The 23889-nt window shown below is 41.0% G+C and overlaps 1 protein-coding gene across 2 annotated transcripts in view; it reads right to left on the bottom strand.

The window, feature by feature from the left end:
• Positions 1-23889, bottom strand: part of LOC149264036 (putative magnesium transporter NIPA4) — a 182231-nt gene that overhangs the window by 51217 nt on the left and 107125 nt on the right. For both annotated transcript variants that reach the window (XM_089427459.1, XM_089427463.1), the window contains exon 7: positions 10180-10272. In XM_089427459.1, the coding sequence (XP_089283585.1) occupies positions 10180-10272 (93 nt within the window). The remainder of the gene's footprint in view (positions 1-10179; positions 10273-23889) is intronic.

Below are 23889 nucleotides of genomic sequence, written 5' to 3'. Positions count from 1 at the left end.
AAAACTATTTTTAAGATGTAAAACCATGATTCCAAGCCAATAGAGACAAAATATGCAAAGTTTGCTCATTTATATACCATGTAAAGGTGAATATATCAAAATGGCACAGAGTACAATACATATCATCGACAAAATAGCAAAATACATAAGAAATGAGGCTCTAAATGGCCTATGAAGTCCAAAAACAATGCTGCAAGCTATGTGGCCATTGGGCTACTACAAGTCTACAGTGTACACATGATCAATCATCAAGTCCATCACCACTACTAGACACAGGATCATCATCAAAGATATCTCTTTTTGCAAAAGAGCTCCCCTCAAGTCATGCATACTAGGGCCTTTGAAGCCCTTTCCTGTAGCTATAACAGAGTCCCACGTAGCTTGGTAATAAGGTGAGCGAGCAGCATTAAATGGGATATCTAAATCATACCACCATCTAGCAATGTATTGGTGAGAAGTTTCTTTGCATTCTCTTTTCCAATGTTGATCCAAAGTGGGTTGAGAACTTGGCTGGGAGGAAGTGGGATTAGAAGAGGCAATGTTGGCAGAAGATGAGAAATAACTTTGGATGTTTGTTCTCTTTGTTCCTTTTGATGGTTGGCCAACAGAAGGATGAACATAGTGAAAGGGGTCATTGGTGGAAGGGATAGAAGTGGAGCCTTGAATCTCATAATCATCATACCCACTATCTTTTATGGCTTCTAATAATTCCCTCTTCCTTGCAATGTCATCTTGGATGGCCTTCTCCCTAGCCTTATCCTCATAAAATTTTTCAAGCTTGGAAATGTATTATGCCCTAATAGGACCTAACAGTGCATTTGGTGCATCACAAGGCTTTACTTGGCCTCTTATCCCAGCCAAGTGTTGTTTCAACCTAAGAATACCCCCACCTCCAATAGATTTATGGCATAATTTGCATATCATTTTTCCATCAATTACATCACAAGAGCCCCTGCATTGTCCTTTCCTTTTGGAGCCATGTTTGCTTGAAATAATAACAATTTGCAAAGAAATCTACCATTTAAAAAAAATTGCAACTAAGCAAAATGGAAAACCAAAGATAAATGTAGGAAAACAAATGCACATGCAAGGCTCAAGCTACAAAATTTGATAGCATAGAGCTAGAGAGTTTATAGCATACATGATAGATGGCAACTCCACTGACAGCTACAAACTATCTCCAAAATAGCTCCAACTCCAACTCCAAGATGACTACTTCAGCAAAAACTCCACACTCTCCAAGCTCACAAACAAACTCACAAACACTCATAAACACTCCAAATCAGTTGTGTGAGACAAATGAGAGTGAGATGGGTCTCTTATAGCTTGGAAAGGGTGTTTTTGGAGGGAAAACACCTTTACCTCCCCCCCAAAACCCCTAAACCACAAACCAAATCCGCCTTTTTGCATGGTTCGGTGGGCATGCCAAAAACCGGCCGGTTCTGTCCTAAACCGGCCAGTTTTCACCGGTTAGGGCCCAAAAAAGGCAAAATGCCATGTAGAACCGGGTTTTTTGGCCGGTTCGAACCGGCCAACTTGCTAACCGATCGGTTTGACCGGTAACCGGTTTTTGAAAATGGTTTTTAAAACACTGGCCAAAACCCATATACATGGGAAATACAATGAAATTCCGAAGTTCCCAGACTTCAAATTTTATGCAATCGGGTCCATAATCCCTATCGGGTCCAGGTCCTGATCGCTAATTGCAATCACAACGGCCCGGGGGTCTGCCCTTTGGGTATGCCAACCGCTGATCTACCAATCCATCGATCGCCCTGATCACCGATATCACACCTCGCGTATCACATCGGCGACGGTCTATGCCTTCTGCCCCTCCGATCGTTTATCGGTCGATCGCTCCAATCGCCGATATCACAATCGCATTATCACATTATCGCATGTCGCCTTGTCTGGGGTCCCGATATCGGGCGAAGGCCTACCTCCAATCCGATATATCGGAGATCGTTGATCGGGGGTCCTTCCGCCTTTGTGTTAAGTCCTTCCCTTTGGCCTTTTGTGATGTGATTTCCTTAAAGAGCCTTTTAGGCCATTTTTAGAAGAAATGCCTCCTTTTCCAAAAGACAAATGCAATCTTCTTTCTGTGATAACTTCTTCATTCAAAGTCCATTTTAGCCCATTCAAGTTGCAGTAGATTCAGAATGAGGAGATCTATGCAATGGGACTATTTCCAAGAGCATCCTTGGACTTTAATTTTCCTCTGTGAGGAACACTTTAGACTTAGAAGTCTATCTAGGATCCATTTTGGATCACACCTTCCCACTAAAAGAACTTTTGGTCTCCAAAAGACTGACATACTAATCTGAACAGTAAATCAGAGTAACAGCACCCTCTTCTTTCAGACTCCATACACTTTCCTTGCATAGTGCCTCTGAGCCAAAGCCTTTGACCACTCTCCTTCCTGGATGTGCTAGTTCCCCTGGAAAGAACTAGTTTCCTCCTTGACTTCATGCAATTCACAGAAGGTAGTTTGAACTTCTTTGTCTTGATCATTGATCCAAGGTGGCTCAAACAAATGTGAAGTACATCTGCTCCACAAAATTCTCATTTGCACCTGTTTGACAAGCTGTCAACAACAACTGTTAACAACAACAAAAATACAGACAACAATTGGATGGCCTAAACTCCTGCTTCAACAAAAGAAACAGATTTTCACATCTTGTGAACACCTCCATGTCTTACATCTGCATACAAATGATGGACTAGATAACAAGCCCACAAAACATGCCTTTAAAACAAATGACCCTTCAAGTCAAGCATGTAGAAAAAGACCTCTAGGACTCTTTTTCAAAGATGAAAAACTTCATCATTATCTCCATCTTGGAGACCAAGTTAACTTCTCCCAAGTCAACATTACATGCATGTTTAAAGCAATCAACCCTTCAAGTTAATTACACATACATGTTCAAAAACAAGGAAATCATCAACATCCCTGTGTTCATGCACAACATTCTCATGCATGCATTTCATCCTTCAACTTTCGCTTAAGCACACTGTACTTTCGAAGCTGAAATGAAATATAATATTGCAGCAACAAAGTGAGTCTCCTACTCAACTTTTTCCATTCACCTTCTTGGTAAAAACCTGCAACTTGCATTCCATTAACAAAGAAATGCAAACAGATGCATCAATAGACATGCAATCTTAATTGGATAAGAACTCTAACCATTTCTCACCAATTCCTTTCAAAGGTACTACCTTTTTCTGCACATCAGCATCAACATGTGAATCATCCTGAAACACATCATCCATGGAAACTTCATTTCCATTTCTGCCATCTTCTCTTTCCACCTTCTCCAGCTTTTGTGGAAGCATTGTTGGATTCAGAGTCCAACACCTTTCAGCAAGATGCCCTTGCTTATGGCAGTAAGTGCAACACATGTGCATCCTCTTGACAGCATGATTTGCCTTGTCCGATGGACCTTTGGCTTCTTGCTTCCTTTCCTTCAAAAGTTTCCTGTATGTGGCCATTCTCTTCCAACATCTAGAAACATTATGGTGATCCAAACCACAAAAGGAACATGCAATTCTTTTCCCATATCTATGTGGAAATTTACCATGCTTTCCAAAATCAAAAGGAAGATGATTAGAACTAGATTTATACCTTTCTCTTTCACCTTATTGCCTTCATGAGGAGGTGAAGCAAATGAAGAAGTGGCTCCCTTTGGAACACCATCAATCTCTTCAAAGATGTTAGAGTCTCCACAACTCTCTGGTTCAAGTGTGTGCTTCTGAACACCTGCATCCTGCAAATGATGTTTCAAGCTATTGCATTCCTCCTAAGTACAATCTTCACACTCTTGAAGTAGAAGACCTGCAATGCAACTCTTTCTTGGAGCTGTTTCAATGGCCTTCATGGTAGCTTTGGAATTTTCTCCATTACACTATCCATAGCCAAGACCCAAATACTTAGGCCTTTCCTCAACTATTATTGGTTGAACAATACCCTATGCATGTCTACCCAAACCTTTCCCTTCATAGCCCATCTTAGACATTAGCTTGGAACCTATGCCTCGGGTATGTTTTTCAAAAGAACCAATATAAGCATTCTTAGAAGAATTTGAAGACAAACTAGAATTATTTACCTCTTCTTCAAGTTGATACTTGACCAAGGCTTCTTATACAACAAAGAGTTGTGCCTCCAACTCATGCATCCTTTCTAGGTTCATATTTGCAATATGAAGTTGCCTCTCCATTTTCTGCAATTTGTCAGAAAGAAACTGCTTCTCTTCCTCCACGAAATTCAACTAATCTCTAAGTATGTTGCTCTTCCTTCCATCCTCATACATTTCGCTCACCATATCCATCATGGTGGACAAGTCTTGCTTCATGTCTTCATCAAAGACTCTTGTGAAGAAAGCAAAATTTGAGGACTCACTTGTAGAAGTTGTCATTATGCCAATGAACAAAAGAACTTCAAACAAGATTAACGAAGAGCTCATTCAACAACCTTTTGCAACAAACCTCTTGTGCTTCAAGGATTGCCTTGAGGTCTTTTGGGATAAGAAGAATGCCTTCAACCCTTCTTCCTTCTTGTCCCTCCTGGACTAAGCTATCAATAGCTTTCCCTTCACCTCTGCAAACTAACACAATAGTCAATCTGCAACAAGCATACAATCAATCCTTGACTGCCCAAACACCTTCCAGGCAAGCAATCTTTGCTCTGTCAATCAAGCAATCTAATATAACCTTCTTTGAAGGTTGGGTTAATCAAATCCTAGGCTCTGATACCACCTGATCTGAAAATGGGGCACTAAAGGCTTTTGTGAGCTTACAAGAACCTCTCCCACTTCCAAAGCTTAAATCTTCCCAAGTTATTATGATTAACCAATTGCAGAATTAAATATGCTTTAAAATAGGTGTATGCTTGTGTTTATTTTAAAACTGTTTGTGTGTTGTAAGATGTTTTGCTTGAACTGATATAAAACATATATCAGTAGAACAATGCAGCAAATAACAAACACACATAACAGCAATATAATATGGAGTTCACCCAAAACTCTTGGGCTACGTCTCCTTGAACTCTAGTCAACTCGACTAGGCTCTCTGGGATTATGGCAAGGTCTTTTTACAAACTCCATGCTCAACTCCACTGTATTACACAGAAACAATGGGCTTAGAACACCATCTCATCCCTGGCTCTGAAGCTCTCAGGCTTTCTGGCTCTGGCTCTGGCTCTGGCTCTGGCTCTTCAGCTTTGACTTCTCTGAGCTCTCTCTCGGCCTCTGCATGCATCAATGGATCGCTTGACCTCCAAGTGCCCCTTAGCAACCTTCCAGCGGCCCTCAGCAATCTCTGCTGTTGTCAATTGAGCTTTCTGGTTCACTCGACCTCCAAGTGACTCTCGAAACTCTCTGTGCTCTGCCTCAGCAATTGTGCTCTCTGGCTTTTGTGAGGCCTCTTCCAGCTTTGCGGCTTCCCCAGCCATTTCTTTGCGTGTAATCACTCCTCTGCGGCTCTACGGCTTCTTTTGCTCCTTGTCTCTTCGACTGGCCATCTGGCTCTGTGGCTCTCTCTCGGCATTACAAATGCATCATTGCCTATAAAACACCCACTTGTAGCGTGGCACAATGATCAGGGGCAGTTACAAGGAATAGAGGCCTTTTTTCAGGTGAAAACCCGAAAAAAAAACCCTATTTCCCAATACACAGAGATATATCGGAAATACCCAGGAAAACGCCTCATGGAGCGTTTAATCGGACTTCAAATATTATTGAATCGCCACTAAAAACCCCTTCAGGTCCGCCTTTTATGGCTATCACGAGCCCACCATTGATCTGCGTGATCGCCGATCCAACAGCTAACAGTGCGTTTCAGGTGGCTTACATGCACGGAGGTTACCCGCCCGAAAAGGCGATTTTCTCTCTCCTCAGCCATGCCACGTGTCAGCCAGTGTATGGGTTCGGGCCGCACCCGTTCAAAACCACTTACCGCCTGGGGCCCGCCCAATATCCCGCTTACCACGGATTTCAAAATTTATAAGGATGCATTTATAAACATTTTGGGTCCGCCATTCTATCGCAAATCGCTATCGCATGGCGTAATGGCAAAAAACCAAATACATGGGAAATACATTGAAATTCCGAAGTTCCCGGACTTCAAATTTTATGCAATCAGGTCCATAATCCCTATCGAGTTCGGGTCCTGATCGCTAATCGCAATCACAACGACCCGGGGGTCTGCCCTTTGGGTATGCCGACCGCCGATCACCCTGATCGCCGATATCGCACCTCGTGTATCGCATCAGCGGGGGTCTATGCCTTCTGCCCCTCTGATCGCCGATATCGCAATCGCATTATCGCATTATTGCATGTCGCCTTGTCTGGGGTCCCGATGTTGGGTGAAGGCCTACCTCCGATCTGATATATCGAAGATCGTTGATCGGGGGTCCTTCCGCCTTTGCGTTAAGTCCTTCCCTTTGGCCTTTTACGACGCGATTTCCTTAAGGAGCCTTTTAAGCTATTTTTAGAAGAAATGCTTCATTTTCCAAAGGACAAAGGCAATCTTCTTTCTGCGATAACTTCTTCATCCAAAGTCCATTTTAGCCCATTCAAGTTGCAGTAGATTCAGAATGAGATGATCTATGCAATCTGCGATAACTTCTTCATCCAAAGTCCATTTTAGCCCATTCAAGTTGCAGTAGATTCAGAATGAGATGATCTATGCAATGGGACTATTTCCAAGAGCATCCTTGGACTTTCATTTTCCACTGTGAGGAACACTTTAGACTTAGAAGTCTATCTTGGATCCATTTTGGATCAATGACAATGAACATGGCTACATGTGAGGCCATATGGCTTCGAAAGTTGCTAGTGGCACTATCTGGTCAGAGGTTGGAGTCGACCAGTATCTACTTTGATAATCATATTTGCATCAAGCTCTCTGAGAATTCAATGTATCATGATAGGTCAAAGCACATGGACATCAAATACCACTTCAACAAGGATTGTGTACAGCATGGATTAGTTCAGCTACAGTGTGTTTCCACATATTAGTAGGGTGCAGATACTCTAACAAAGGCCTTGGGTAAAGCAAAGTTTGTTTTCTTCAGGGATAACATGGGGGTCATGGAGAACACCTTTCTCACTAAGGAGTGTTAAATTTGTAGCTCGAACAAGTGTTCTAGTCTCAGAGCGTGTCTATGAGGCTAGGAGCACAAGTGGATTAATTATCTCCAATACCCATAAAATTTTCTAAATGAAATGTCTTAATTAGATTTAAATAACCAATTTTAATTATTTTCCTAAGTCTTACTTGGGGAAGCGGGTTAATTAATTGGGATTAACTAAGACAAATCATTTTTTCTCCGGTGACTTTTAAAAAAGTGATTGGAAGAAGTCAAATTGATCTTAGCTATCGATTAGAGTTAGATCGTGGCCATTGATTCGTCAATGAGAGATTAGAAGAGAAGATGAATGGGGATTTTGGAAATCATTTGAACAAGACGATTTGTAATGATAGCAAGGGTGTAGTGATAGTGTGGGAGACACCAGTAGTAGGGATTAGCAGTTATTGAGATCATGTTGCCAAAAAGAGATTCTTCACAGTAGTTTCCATATTCTTAGTGACAAAGGGAGATCAATTTATCTGCAAGGGTCAAGTTTCTTCAGTTAGGGCAAATTGATTTAGTAAGGCTGAGCTGTCGAAGCAAACGTGAATTTTCTAGTGTGATTGATTTGCACAGAGAAGTCGAGTTTTCCAATGAAGTTCGAAATTCCAATGGAGGCCGAGTTACTTTTCCAGAAAGTGCGAGTTTCCAGAGCGGTCGATTTATTTTCCGAAAACACACAAGTTGGATCGATTCAGGGTCACAGAGGCCAAATTGATTTAGAAGGGTCGAGTTGCTTCCAAGGGGTTGAGTCAGCTCGCAGAAGTGAAGAAATTAATTTATCGGAGCTTTTCCGGTGTCAAGAAAGTAGTTTATGTAATTCTCAATTTGCTGAAGAAATAAAATAAACCCTCATTTGCAAAACTGGTTTTTCCCAGGATTATTTTGTTCAAAAATATCAGTGTCCAATTTTTACATGTGGTATTTTTTCAGTTCCTGTGATTCATTTTTGGTGAAACTGCAATTGTGTTTTTATTCAGTATTTGTTGTAACTTGTAAGAAATTTACACGAGACAAATAATCTCAAGAGATAGAAGAATAATCACCAGTGACTGCAATAGAATTTTCACAGTTCTAACCCTAAGTGAGTGGGAAAAGAGCTCTAAATATTATAAGGGTAAGTGGGCAAAACCCTTAAAGGATCTAGAGTTTTCCTAAGAAACTCTAAAAGTGAAATATAAATAGAGGCCAATGGAAAGGCCTTGGCCCTACACACACATTGCAAGAGATCATTCATGAGAGGCATTCGTGAGTGAGGAAGCTGCTGCAAGCAAGGAGTGTGCAAGATCATATGCCATGTTTGGTAGACCAAGGGTTGAAGCCCTAAGAGAGCCGCATCTAGTTGAGGACGAATTGAGAGGCTCGTTTTATGTTTGAAAGAGGCCGAGTATCTCGCCTCAAGAAGGCGGAGAGTTCAAGCCTAAGATACTGATTTTTCTATGTATCTTTGAGGGTAATCCAAGCCCTAGAAGAGGGCTGGATGCGATAGACCCCTGTTCAGGCTGCAAAAGAAGAAGGGACGAGTCTGCTTGGCTGATTTGTATGCATGTCGCAAGGAAGTCGAAGCCTTAAGGAGGTCAGTCGAAGTGTCTAGGAGGGTCACATCAGCTCTATGTTAAGTCCACAGGCAGAGAAGGTGGTCTGAGACTAGGCCACAGGCAGAGGAGACCAAGAAGCCTCAGCACTGTGAACAGAGGGTCGAGGAGCCTCAGGATGCAAGGAGACCTGCTGATATGTTAGTAAGGAGGTTGTTGTTTGTTGTCAGTGGGTCGTTGAGCTGTAGGGTAAACTCTGCTTGGAGAAGAAAGTCCAAACAGCAGTGTTTAGATGTAGTGGACTAAAGGAGAAGTTCCCTGTGTGATTAGGAGGCAAAGGACTGCCAGGACAGAGATCAGAGGGAGCTGGTCAACTGAGGACAACAGCACTGAAAGGAGGGAAAAGGAGTGTCAACCAGCAAGTTGAGGGTTTTGTCATTGTTTTCAGAGGGCAGATTGAGTATCTGAAGGATTAGACCTCAAGCCCTAGGTTTCAGTCAAAGGACAGACTGTATTGTACTTTATTGTATCTGTATTAGGGTTTTCTGAAGGGCCATGATCCCTGGTATGGGAGCCCTAAGATTGTTTATTGAAGGACTGATAAGACAAGTTTTGGGCCAATATTCTTGTGTACTGTTGTTGATTTCACTACTGATATGTTCTGCTGTACAAAGTTGCTGATTAAAAGTTCCTAGTGTGTTTATGTGCTAAGTCTAGTCATAGACCAGGTCTAGGGCTTATGGAAAATTAACATTCAGATGCCATAACTGTTAGGTATTAATGGTATATAAGAAAAATGCATTGATATGGTCTCCAATGAGTCATCTATGGATCTAGACTATTCTTGATGAGCATACCACTATAGGCAGATTGACCTCTGCCAGATATTCGACACAAGGGATTTCTTCTTGTGGATTACTCGTCTTGGCTATATTGGCCAGATTGTGTCTCACTTTCTCCCATGACTAAAACAAGGTACTCCACTCCATACTTTGTTTTTTCGCTTGAGATTTATTTTCCAGAACTCAAGGTTACGAGGTTGGCATATTTATAGATTCAAAATTAACCTCAAGCATTGTTTTTTTCAGCCATTCTTAAGCAGGAAGTGACAGTTCCAAAAGGATACTTCATATAGCTAAATATAAAGGACCAAAAGATTTTTGAACATAAGGCATTTCTTGGCTATGTATGACAACTGAGGCTGAAGATCATTTAGGCCACAAAACAAGGAACTTTCACTGGCATTAAATAGCAGATTCAAATTTATCAAAGCCTCCAAATGTCAACTAGAATAGGATGTTTAACATTTGAAAATTATAAGCATAGCCTTAAAAACAGCTTGAAAACATAATCTTGCATGTCAGTGTGGAAACTCAATTTTATGTCTTAGTTAGAACATAACAGTGTCAACATTTTATTTGTTTATAACAACACGCAATTGCTCAACAATCAAGACATTTGTAGCACTCTAGCCTTGTTGACAAGTATGCTCACTATGGATTGAACTTCACAAGTTACCTTGAACATGATTATACTTGCTAGGATGGTAAGTGACGTGAACATCACATAGTAAATAGGTGATACAACTGCAGTGTTAAATGTATCCAGTGCCTGCATTACATGGTAACAGATCATGTCAGAAGATCTCAACCCATACACCATCCATGATATCAATGTCAAAAACAATTTAAAATTTAAATAATATATACTAATTGAAGTGATGACCATAAACATTTTTCTGTTGACAATAGTTCCTTTTCACAAAAATGATATACTACCAAAATGAAATAATCTACATAGCTGGGTTCTTGGATCCATCCAACAAGGTACCATCTGGGTTCTAATTCTTTTAGATCTGACGCAAATACTAAAGATTCCTCAAGACCAATCTTGTAAGAATCTCACAGAGAACCCTGCAGATCACAGGGATCCTCCGGCAGAAAACCAAAAGAAAAAATAAAATCACTTCAGAAAGAACTAACCTCACACAATTATTATAGTCCATGTACAAACATCACTCCTAAAAGCAGAAAAACAAAAAGATATAAATGAAAAAGGAGACAATATGAATATTTTTTGCCAGCCATATACATATATGCTCTAGTTTTTGTATGGCCATGAAATCGTGATGTACAAGTCAAAATCTATATCTATTATCTATTGATTATTTCTATGTTGTCGTCTACAGTATTATGCTTATGTTGAGTGCTTCCCTACATTGGCACATGTATATTAACTATCAAAGGTTTATTGCACCATGAACCCATAACTGAACTTTAAAAATGATATAAACAAATCCACACAGCACCAGACACCTGCAAACCCAAGCCTAGGTCTGACAGAAAGAGAAAGAGGGCAGAACGCAGATCATCCATTAAAACGTCTTCCAGCATAAATTTCAAATTAAGATTCCAAACACTCTGCACTGTAGGCTGAAAAGCTGCTATTTTTCAGTAATGAATACACCATCAGGGGGAAAGGAAACTGAGAGATACAGACCTATGGACCAACTAACTTCAAGCAATTGCTTATAGTCATAGAATGAAAATCCCGTCTAGAGGTTAACATCCCTTGCTTCCATAGAGATAGAAAAAGTTGAAACCTTGGGATATGTTCTCAAAAGTGTCACGCATGTCAATGGAGGGTTGAGTAATTACTATTAATTGACATGCTGTAATTACTATTAATTGAGATGCTGGGAGAGCAACCAAAGAAAGAAAATCCAGTATATTATAGGCACCAGAAACACAAGTCCATAACTAATATACTCTCTTTCATTAATTCGGAAATGCAATGGCAAGTTGTTTTCTTGCTTGAGTTGTTTTCTGACAAGCAAGAAACAGCTGTAGTAGATTAAGCCTACTGTTAATTTTAGGTATGTTCTATGCTTAGAGCAATTTATTTCAATTTTCACAGTTAGCTCAATATCTTTTCCAGATTAGCAATCACATCAGCATTAAAGTAAACTGCAGATAGAATATAAACATAAATCGCAGAAGACAAGCCAAGACAAGAGGACACAAGATGTGGCAATAGCCAAGGACAAACCTCAATGTGGGGAAACCCTTGATCAATTCTTCTTATATGTTCTTCAATAGTTCAGCAGATAGAGAGAGAGAGAGAGATAGTACATTTACAATAGAAGTCAACACTTTAACTTATCTAGATAAGAGCATAGATCATCTCTAAGAAGATGATACATGAGATCAGTTGAAGACATGCTGCTTCAACTGATTCTCCAAGGTGACTACTTCACCTATCATTGTGTTGCATCTAGTCATCACGCTGCACCTCACCGTGCTACACCATGCTGCACCCATCATCACAATGTTGGACCTTATGCTGTCCCATATGCCATTGTTGCACCATGCTGCCACAAAAGTCTTCCTCCAAGCTCTGGAAAGGGAACAAGCTTCACCCCGAATAAGTTCTCCAACCTCCACGGCAAAGCTCAGCCTCAAGGGCTGATACTCTACCCACCAAATGAGCTCCCAAACACTGCCTCTGTGCTGGCCTAGGTAGTGCAAAAGTCACACTATCAAACCAACAACTCAATCAGCGCCCAAACTCCCCCAAAGGCTAACAATCCTCCTTAGCCTCTCCTCCGGAAAATCTCACAACAAAACTCCACTGCTCAGCTCCACAAACAACTCGTCCTCCTCTCTCACTGCGTCCTCCAGAAATACGCACCACTTGGAAGTAAATGCTACTGCTGGAAACCACAATGTGATTCTTCTCCCAAAGAAATGAAGGAAACCTTCCTAGGGTGGCACTCAAAGTCCCCAGAAGAAAGGGTGAGCTCTTCGCCTGAAGAACTCATGTTAAACAGCCAGTGACTCGGCTAAGTAGCTTGAGCAACCAAGAGAAATCGATATACACTCATGACTAAATGAGAAGAGAAGAGCTTCCCTCCTTATATAGTTTTCATGGGGCACTTTTCCCTCCATTTCGTCCTCCATCGTGGGCCCCACTTAACCAACACCATGCAAAAGTTATCCCCCTTCATGCATATCGAACTAGGGAGTGCATAATTCCCTAGTGAGGGTGGCCCCCATATGTAGCTTAACTACTAAACAAAACATCTTCTCCTAGTCTAATCTCCTAATAGCATCGAATGGGGTCCACTATCTCCAAAATTGACCCCATAATACAAAATTAAATCTTGTTCCAAAATGATTTAGGAAGGGACATGACAGTCCTCCCCTCCCAAATGTTCCTTGTCCCCAAGCAACTTCAATGTCGGATGCTCCAGAATGTGCTCTCCCTCCCAAGTGGCATCCTCATTCGGTAGATTTTTCCATCATACCAAATATTCTCTGATTATCCTGTTTCTGAGCTTTCTCTCTCTGGTTTGAAAGATGGCTTCTGGCTCTAAGATCAAATGCCCCTCATCATCAAGTGGAGGCAACTCCATGATTGTTGTAACTTGCTGCCCCAACACCCTCTTGAGGCATGACACATGAAAGATGTTATGAATCCTGCTCCCTGGTGGTAGCTCCAACTCGTAAGCCACCTCTCCAACTCTCCTTCTCATTCTTTATAGCCCAAAGAATCTTAGTTGCAGCTTTTCGACCCCCTTCTGCTTGAGTGTGGATTGTTAGTACGGCTACAATCAAAGGTAGACCAAGTCACACTCCTCAAAATGTCTCTCTACTCAATGCGGATCAACATACATCTTCTGTTGGTTCTGGGCTGCCTGTAAGTTATCCTTAAGAGCCTTGAGGATATCTTGTTTGGGCCTAGCTGTCTCCAAAAACAATATCAGCAAATGATAAAGAATCATAACCATATAAAGCACGAAAAGGAGTCATACCAATGGACATATGATGGGTGGTATTGTAACAATACTCTCCCAGGCGCAACCATCGAATCCAAGCCCTTTGCTGCCCTGTCACATAATTCCTAAGATAACCCTCTAACCATTGGTTCACCCTCTTTGTCTGACCATCGGTCTGCGGATGATAGCTAGTGCTCGAGGTGGGCTCAGTGCTGATTAGTCTAAGGAGCTCCTGCCAAAATCCTCCAATGAATCGGCTATCCCTGTCGTTGACTATGGTCTTAGGGAGTCCGTGCAGATGAAAGACATCCCTGAAGAACAACTTTGCCACCTGTGAGATTGAATATCGTGTCGGTATGGCAAAGGAGCGTGCAAACTTGGTCAGTCGGTCGACCACTATAAAAATACAATCCTTCCCTTGCAATGAGGGAAGTCGAGTAATGAAATCCATAGAGATGCTCTCCCATTTCCCCTAAGGGATAGGAAGAGGTTGCAACAATCCTGCTAGATGGGTCCACTCTCCCTTATTCCTCTGGCAAACTTCACACTCCTGTACATGCCTCAACACATTTCCCTTGACGCCCTTCCAAGTGAAGCGCTCTCTCACGACCATATATGTCTTCCTAAACCCCTGGTGCCCAGACAAAGGAGAATCATGAGTTGCTCGAAGGACGCGCTCCCTCAACTGTGATCCTAAAACCAAAAATATGTGCCCCTTATAATTAAAGGCCTCATCCATCACCCTGTAGTGCTCATTTGCATAGCTACCCTCCAAGATCTCACATGCCCAACGATCCTTGGAGTACTCTACCAATAACTGAGCCTTCCAGTCATGACAAATGCTCATGAGTGAAAGCCCAGTTGGTCTCCTGGATAGTGCATCTGCCACTACGTTGTGCTTCCCCCGCACATACTCAATATCAAAATTGTAGGCCTGCACTTTGTTGACCCATCTCTGTTGTCTGTCATTGAGGCCCTGCTGCCCCATGAAATGGCGAAGACTGTTGTGATCCGTCTTCACCCGAAATTGATTCCCCACCAAATACTGTCTAAATTTGGCCAATGCATGCATTATGGCCAACATCTCCTTGTCGTAAATGGAATACGACAGCTCATGAGGTAGAAGCTTCCTACTCTCAAAAGCAATGGGGTGCCTACCTTGGGACAAGACTGCCCCGATCCCTACACCGAATGCATCGCACTCCAATGTGAAAGGTTGTGAAAAATCTGGGAGTGCTAAAACCGGACAACTACTCATCACCTCCTTAAGGCGATCAAATGTTCTATGAGCTCCCTCTATCCATGCAAAGGCCCCTTTCTTAGTCAGATCAGTAAGGGGTGCTGCCAAGTGTGAGAAGCCCTTCATGAATTTCCGATAATAGGTACAAATGCCCAAAATTCCTCTCAATGTTGTCACATCTTGGGGCTCTGGCCAGTCTCGAATAGCCAGAATCTTCTCATCATGCACCTTGACCCCATCTGCACCGATGATGTGTCCCAAGTAAAACATCTCTGTCAACCCAAACTCTCACTTACATTTTTGCGTAGAACTGTTGCTCCTCCAATATATGCAAAAGATTGTCTCCAAGTGCTGCAGGTGCCCCTCCCATGTCCTGCTGTAGATCAAGATGTCATCAAAGAATACCACTACAAACCTTCTCAGCTAGCCTCGGAACACATGGTTCATGCATGACTAAAAAGTAGTCGATGCATTGGTCAACCCAAAAGGCATGACCAGGAACTCGAAATGCTCATAATGACACCTGAAAGTTGTCTTCAGAATGTCCTCTCTCACCCAAATCTGATGATACCCCAATGACTGCAAATCTATCTGAGAGAAGTACTTGGCCCCTCTAAGCTCGTCCATCAACTCATCAATGCGCGGAATGGGATAATTGTTCTTCAGTGTCTTCTTATTGAGGGCCCTGTACTCAATACACATGCAAAGAGTCTCGTCCTTCTTCTTCACTAGCACAAACAAAGAAAATAACGGACTAGAACTCGGTCTGATGTGACCCAATGCCAACAACTCCCAGATGGCTCTCTCGATCTCATCCTTATAGGCCTTGGGATGCCTATAGGGTGTGGTGATGATCGCCTGCACACCAGGCTCCAACTCTATAGTGTGCTCAAATCCTCTGTCAGGTGGTTGCCCTGGTGGTATATCTCCAAAAACTACCGGATATCTATCCAGTACTACCTTTATGTCCGGATGTGGTGGTGTGATCTTTACCCCAACGTCTGAAATCCTCAGCTCTACTGCCCATGCTATGTCTCCATGCCTCAAATTGGCCTCCATCCGATGAGTCGAAACTATCTAAGCGGGGTATGGATGCATGCCCCTAAGAACCAATGGCTCGCCATCTGGCCCAGTAAACTCCATCACCAACAGTTTTGTTAGATCCCTAGACTACTAGCATAACCCCTTATTGTTATTAGTGCAACTCCCTTATAATATTATTCTGCCCATATAGTCCCCATGTTGTTATTATTATGCCCCATAGAAGCTCGCTATTGTTATTGTTGTGCCCCTACAATATTATTGTTATGTAGACTCTGATTGTATTGGTACCCCTTAGACTCCTATATATAGAAAGGAGGTGTTGTCATTTGTGTCATCCAAGAATTGTTCATTTGTGTAATGTAAAGGAGGTTGCTCCCTCGAAGAGGCTGATTTTGAAGTCGTTGATCTATCTTTTAAATCTTTTTGTCAGTTGGTTTTATAACATTTGATATCAAAGCCTTTGGATTCTAAGGTTTCACTGCTCCAAATATGTCATCGTGGCATTTTCGCTATAACTTTTTTCTACGACGTTTCGGAAGCTGAAATTAAAACTCATTTGAACGAAATCTCGATGAACCTCGGGTCCGAATTTCAGATCCTTTCTCGCTATATTTTCGGAGATAGGATCCAAGGAAATTAGGGTTTTTGCAAGTTCACGAATTATATCTCAAACAAGTGACATGGGGAAAAACATCATAACTTTCTCTCTGAGCATTAGATTGAAATTTCGTAAGATGTTACAAAAAGAGGGCGGCCTATAGTTTTCTGTGTATCGGCCTCAGGTCCTAAGGTCGAAACAGTGACACGTGGCACTTCGTACAAGTTCGCTCTACTGAACCAGTCTATAATCAGGTCATCGTGGGAGATTTGGCATAACTCTTCCTTGGAGAATCTAATCTTGATCAGACTTGCGGGGTTGGAAAGAGGACTTAGAGGGCTACCACAGGACGCAAATTCAGCCTTGGGGATCCGAAATTACAGAGATATAAAAGATTCAATATCAAGCTCCTACAAAGTGAAAAAGGGTGTGTAGTTTTTTAAATTTTGCATAAGTTTGGTTTGAAAACACAGTTTGAAGGAATTCAAAGGGCATAGTGAAGCATTATTATCATTAGTTGATGCCCCGAAGAAAGAAGATGGAAACACCTAGTAAGCAACTTGAAAGCTCTAGCATGACTCATGAAGAAGAGGAAGAAATGCAACATGATATATCAAAATTACAAGACCAAGTGCAACAAAATTCACTCTCACAAAAAGTAACAGAAGCTAAGATGGATGGTTTAAAGAAAGGCGTGGAAGCTAAGATAGATGGTATAGAAGAAAAACTTAAAGGCAACATGAAAGATTTGAAAACAAATTTGACAAAGTTGCTACAAGAAATGCTTACTAATGGGGAAAAGGTAGTAAAGGAAACTCATGATGAGAACAAAAGAAATGTTAATCATGATTTCATAGACTCTAACATTGGATTGAAGATCCACCATGTTCCAAAGGTCGATATGAGGAAATTTGATGGCAAAGATCCCATAACATGGATACTACAAATGGAGCAATATTTCGATCTCCATAATATGCAAAACACACAAAAGGTACGCATTGCAACTTTATATTTGAAACCAAATCAGTTTGTATGGTATCGATGGCTTTGTTCTCATAAACAAATTGTCACTTGGGAAATTTTTACGGAATAAATGATAGCACATTATGAAGATACAACGGCAATACCTTTTTTAGCCAGTTGATAGATCTCAAACAAAAGGGTTTAATGATGGAGCACAATGAGGACTTCTAAAAATTGAATATAAGGGTAAAAGATATTCCAGAGGAGCATAGGATTGATGTGTTCATAGGGACTTTAAAGGATAACATCCAACATGAGGTTCGCGTTTGGGAACCTGATTCATTGGAGAAGGCATTCAAGTTGGCAAAAAAATGGAAAGCAAAATTATGGCAACAAAGAAGCCTACCACTCATAACTATAAAGATGGAAGTGTTGTTGCCCGTAGTCTTCTACGACCTACAAAGTTGAGGAAGTTTGATGGCAAGGATCCCATAACATGGATACCACATATGGAGCAATAATTTGATCTCCATAATGTGCAAAACACACAAAAGATACACATAGCAACTTTATATTTGGAACCAAATCAGTTTGTATGGTATCGATGGCTTTGCTCTCGTAAACAAATTGTCACTTGGGCAATTTTTACGGAATAAATAATAGCACATTATGAGGATACAAAAGGCAACACCTTTTTTACCCAATTAATAAATCTCAAACAAAAGGGTTCAATGATGGAGCACATTGAGGACTTCTAAAAACCAAATATAAAGGTAAAAGATATTCCAGAGGAGCATAGGATTGATGTGTTCATAGGGACTTTAAATGATAACATCCAACATGAGGTTCGCATTTGGGAACCTGATTCATTGGAGAAGGCATTCAGGTTGGCAAAGAAAATGGAAAGCAAAATTATGGCAACAAAGAAGCCTACCACTCACAGCTATAAAGATGGAAGTGTTGTTGCCCGTGGTCTTCCACAACCTACAAAGTTGAGGAAGTTTGATGGCAAGGATCCCATAACATGGATACTACAGATGGAACAATATTTCGATCTCCATAATGTGCAAAACACACAAAAGGTACGCATTGCAACTTTATATTTGGAACCAAATCAGTTTGTATTGTATCGATGGCTTTGCTCTCGTAAACAAATTGTCACTTGGGCAATTTTTACGAAATAAATTATAGCACATTATGAGGATACAAAAGGCAACACCTTTTTTAGCCAATTAATAAATCTCAAACAAAAGGGTTCAATGATGGAGCACATTGAGGACTTCTAAAAATTGAATATAAGGGTAAAAGATATTCAAGAGGAGCATAAGATTGATGTGTTCATAGGGACTTTAAAGGATAACATCTAACATGAGGTTCGCATTTGGGAACCTGATTCATTGGAGAAGGCATTCAAGTTGGCAAGAAAAATGGAAAGCAAAATTATGGCAACAAAGAAGCTTACCACTCACAACTATTAAGATGGAAGTGTTGTTACTCCTAGCCTTCCACAACCTACAAAGTTGACACCACAACAATTGAAGAAAAAAGAGCAAAATGGCTTTGTTACATTCGTGATAGAAAATACACTAAAGGTCGTAAGTGTGCTGAGAATAAATTATTTTACATAGATTGTGAAGAGGCAGAAGAAAAGGAACAAGAAACGTCAAAAGAAGAGGATAACACCAGGAACAAACCCTAGAGAAAGAAGAAATAAATCAGACCATATCTTGTAATGCATTGGCTGGAATTACCACTCCTCAAACTATTAAGATAGAAGGGCATATCAAGGAGAAAAAGGTAATAGTGTTGATTGATTCGGGCAGTACCCATAATTTTATTCATTGTAAGATAGCCAAGGAATTGAATTGCTTCCTATATCCAGAACCAGAGTGTCAAGTGATGGTTGCAAGTGGAGGAACCATAAATTGCTCTGGAAAGTGCCATAATATCAAGCTATCCATTGGAGAATATGTATTGAATAGCCCAATGCTTTCCATTCCAATGGGTGGTGTTGATGTTGTACTAGGAGTCCAATGGCTACAATCCTTGGGTACAATAGCTTTTAATTTTCAAGAACTTTTCATGAATTTTTTTAGAAGGAAAGGAAGTTGAATTAAGGGGTATTGCAAGGAGACCGAGAAAGATAATCAGCTATAATGGAATGGCAAAGCTTATAAAGAAAGAACAACAAGGCGTAATTGCACAATCATGTTCGCTAGAGGTTCCTACATCAAAATCATCTATTTCTCCAAATCTCCAAAAAGTCTTGGACAATCATTTCAAGGTATTTGAGACCCCCAAAGGCCTCCCACCTATTCATGATCATGATCATGCTATGCATTTGATTCCAGGAAGTGTTCTCTCCAAACATCAGGCCTAACAAATATCCCTATGTCCAAAAGAGTGAAATTGAACATATGGTTGCAAAAATGCTAGAGGCTGGTATAATTCAACCTAGTCAAAGTTTTTTCTCTGCTCCAGTAGTATTGTTGCACAATAAGGATGGATCATGGCGCATGTGTCTAAATCAATGTTGCACGAAGCGGGAGCAAAGCGGAAGCGTTTTTTGGAAGCGGGGACGCCGAAGCGTCATTTTCCAAAAATCTAGGAAGCGAAGCGTCCGCGGAAGCGTCTGCTATATATATATATATATATATATATATATATATTTTATATTTTTTTGCATTTATACTCAAAACAAACATCCCAAATACCAAATTAATTGTAGAAGACATGAAAACATGCATATTTTTGCATAAATCAAGATAGATATGGCATCCATGATTCCATTGTAGTTACTAGTATGTACAACAATCATCTATATTCTAGCTATTACAAACATACATCAAATTTTTAAGCATATTATAAAACATAAAACATTTAAGCATATTATAAAACATAAAACATAGAGCATATTATGATTTATCTAGCAAGTGAGCAACTGTCAACATTTGTCATGTCCAAAATTCAAATAATAATGTTTACAAAATATGTCACTTGGTCACCGCCAAGCCAAAAAGGTTCAAAATTCAAATTCACAAGTCTACAAGTCTAATGAGTAATCTATGACAAAAAGTAGTAGATTGTGAATATATCTACTAATCTCTCCTCCTTCCACCACGAATAGAACGTGGTGGCGGGCCTCCACGTGGTGGCAATGAAGAAGATGGTGCTTGTGGAAGTCGTGGCACTGACACTGATGAAGAAGAACCCCCTGCTGTTGGTGTTGAACCATGGAACCTAGGAACTAAGGGACCAGATGGGGGTGGGGGTGGTGGCATATCAACACGGTCATCATCATCCTAGAATCGCTCAAAAAATTCATGCAAAAAAAAAAACACTAGTTAACAAAAAAATTAAAAACATGAATTAGAGAAATGCTTTATAAGGGAAAATTGGAAAATTCATACCACAATGGACATACCTAGATAAGAGCATCCTCTAATTGCTCTAGTCGCAACACTCCATCCTCCAAATTGGGCTCCTCTGGATTCTTGTCCCAAATCAACAAGTCTTTATTAGACTTTGCATCTTCACAGTAATGGGACAACAATCGCAAGTTGTAATGAACATAAACCAAGCTCTCTGCCCGGTCTAAATTCAACCTGTTCCTTTTAACACTGTGGATGAAAGAATAAGAGCTCCAACACCTCTCTGCAGAAAAAGTGTTTACCACCTGTGATAGCACCCGCAATGCCAAACTCTGTAGAAGTGGAGTACCCCCTCCATGCATGTTCCACCACTCAAGAGCAGAAAAAGTCTCTCGATCTTTAATTGCATGCATGCTCCCAAATGGACCAGTGTTGAGCGTATAGTTGCTCACCTGTCTCCGTACCAATGCAGCCTCCTCCTCATCAGGGATTAATTTACTCAATGCAGCCATATATTTTTGGTGAACCTCTTGATCTTGGTGTGGTTTTCTCCTGCTTCCCCCCCCAGGTGCTGGTGTTGAAAGCCATGATGGATGATAGTATTTAGGTGTCAAAACATATGCTAATGCATGCAATGGAACATTTAGCATTTCCCATCGGTTTTGCACCTCTACACGAATATAATTGTACAAGTTGATATCTCTAGGCTCAACAATGTCTTTAATCTGCCCCAACATGCTATCCATTTGCTCATACACCTCCCCAATTACTGGTCGATCTGAATCTGCAAACTTGATCATGTAATAAATTGGTTTGGTGAATTGCAAAACATATTTAACCTGTCCCCAAAAGTAACTGTCAAGAACAGTGTCCTTGACTGCATTAGCACCATCTATGTCAGTGTTAATTTCATCCCATGTTTCAGCACACACCAGATTAGTTAAAGCTTGTCTCACCTTCACTAGCCGCCTAAAGGTGAGGTAATAACTAGCAAATCTTGTCTTTGCAATTTTAAGCAATTGCAACTTGGAGTAAGTGCCATAGAAGTAGTTTACCCTTGTATGCCCTGTGATGAATTTAATGAGCTGCTTCCCTCTCCTGTAAACCTCAGCAATCCACCCACATTCTTTGTGTTTCACAATATCATGCATCAAAAGGTTCAATGTGTGAACCAGGCACCCAGACCAAAAGATGTGTGGATGAGTACGCTCAATAATTTTTCCTGCTGCCTTACAATTTGCTGCATTATCTGTGATCACTTGAACCACATTATTCGGACCAACATCTTTGATTGATTTCAATAGGAGATCTGCAATGTTTTGTGCAGATGCAGTGATGGAGGAGGAGTCATGACATGCAATAAATACTGCACCACTAGAAGAAACACCAAGAACATTTATCAAATGTTGGTTTCTAATATTTGTCCACCCATCTGATACAATGGATACCCCAGAATCTACCCACTCATTTGTAAAACGTGTCAAAGCTCTTTGAACCTTAGCTTTTTCTCTTTCTAATAACACTGTTCTAGCTTTCTCATAGTTGGGGGCCTTGTATCCTTTTGGGGCTTCATTGATGGCCTTTACCATTTCATGCCAATAGGGAGAGCGAAGCACATTGAATGGTACACCGCAAGCACAAAGAAAACGGACTATCTTTCCATCCACATCATCCCTCCCAGCAACATTAAGGAAATCCCCTATTGTTCTTCTACCTCCAGAGCTTGCAGAAGTACCATGAGGAGATGAGCAACTACCAAATTTAGAGGTTGCACTTGATTCAGAATGAGTTTTTTGTTTCTTGTTTTTTTGTTGTGCAGCCATCTCTATTTGGATGTATTTTCTTCTTTCTTCAGTTGAAATGTTTGGGCAAATTTGTACCCCCACAGAACCCTTTTTTTCATCACTGTCCAGCACCCCACAAAGATGCCTCCTCAGACGGGTATATGAACCACAATATGGTTTTCCTCCATAACAACCATGAGGGCACACAAATTTGTAAGATCCACCACCCTTTCCCCCATCAAGTTTGGTCACATAGTTCCACAAGGGTGTTGATGTAGCTTTCCCATCTTGTGTTTCAGTGTCCCCTTCAAGTTCATCCCCTTCCTCTTCAAACCCTTCCTCCTCATCATACATTGGGTCACTACTATTAGGACCATCACCAATGTCCTCTTCTGTTTCTTCCCTTCTATTCCTCACCCTTGCCATCATTAAAACCAAGAGTGGAATGATACATAGAAGCCAAAAGAACACCATCTTGGAATATGGATATAGGTGGTGGACAACGGCAACCTGTAAATAAAGGAGCAAGTAGAAACAATGGGAAAGAGTAGGAGAGGGAGGAGAAAAATACAAAAAAAAATTTCAAAAAAACAAGGGAGTTTGGGGTTTGAACTTACCTCTTTAGCTCTTGTAGATGAAGTCCTCCAAGCTCTTGCTCCAAGCTCCTCCTCCTTCTCCTAGCTCCTCCTTCTTCACTCCTCCAAGCTCTCCTCTCTTCTCCTCTCCTTTCCTCTCTTCTCTTCTCCTCTCCTCTCTTCTCTTCTCCAACTCTCATAAACTCAAAGTGAGAAAATGAGGAATGAATGGGGGCTTTATTCTTTTCATTCCTCACCTTAACCTCACTCTAACCTCACCCTAACCCACCCCCTTAAGGTTGAGTGAACATAACTTAAAAAAAAAATTAAAAAAAATGTGTTTTTCTCCCTTGGGCGCGCCCCTTTCCGCCGAAGCGTGCGCACGCTTCCTGCTCCGAAGCACCGTACGAAGCGCGCTTCGGAGCCGGCGCTTCGGAAATTCCAGGAAGCGCTAAAAATTTCACGAAGCGCGCTTCCAAAATTCCGAAGCACGCTTCGTACGGCGCTTCCTAGGCGCTTTCGTACGGGGCGCGCTTCAGAGCTTCGATCCGGGGGGGGCGCTTCGTGCAACACTGGTCTAAATTATAGGGAGCTCAAGAAACTTAGTATTGAAAATAAATTTCCCATTCTTGTCATTGATGATTTATTTGATGAATTACATGGAGCAATTTACTTCACCAAGTTCGATATTCGTTCAGGATATCATCATAATGAAGACTGAAGACATTCCAAAAAAAACATTTAGAACTCATGAGGATCATTATGAATCTTTGGTCATGCCTTTTGGCCTTACCAATGCACCTTTTACATTTCAAGGTTTGATGAATTCCATTTTCAAACCTTCCTTAGAAAATTTGTGTTAGTATTTTTTGATGA

The sequence above is a fragment of the Pinus tabuliformis genome, chromosome 6 (assembly GCF_031772625.1).
Source record: "Pinus tabuliformis cultivar Carrire ecotype Pingquan chromosome 6, CPIR1, whole genome shotgun sequence".
NCBI classification, from domain to species: Eukaryota; Viridiplantae; Streptophyta; class Pinopsida; order Pinales; family Pinaceae; genus Pinus; species Pinus tabuliformis.
The sequence above is the reverse complement of the archived record's forward strand: the minus strand, read 5'-3'. Positions and strand labels throughout refer to the sequence as shown.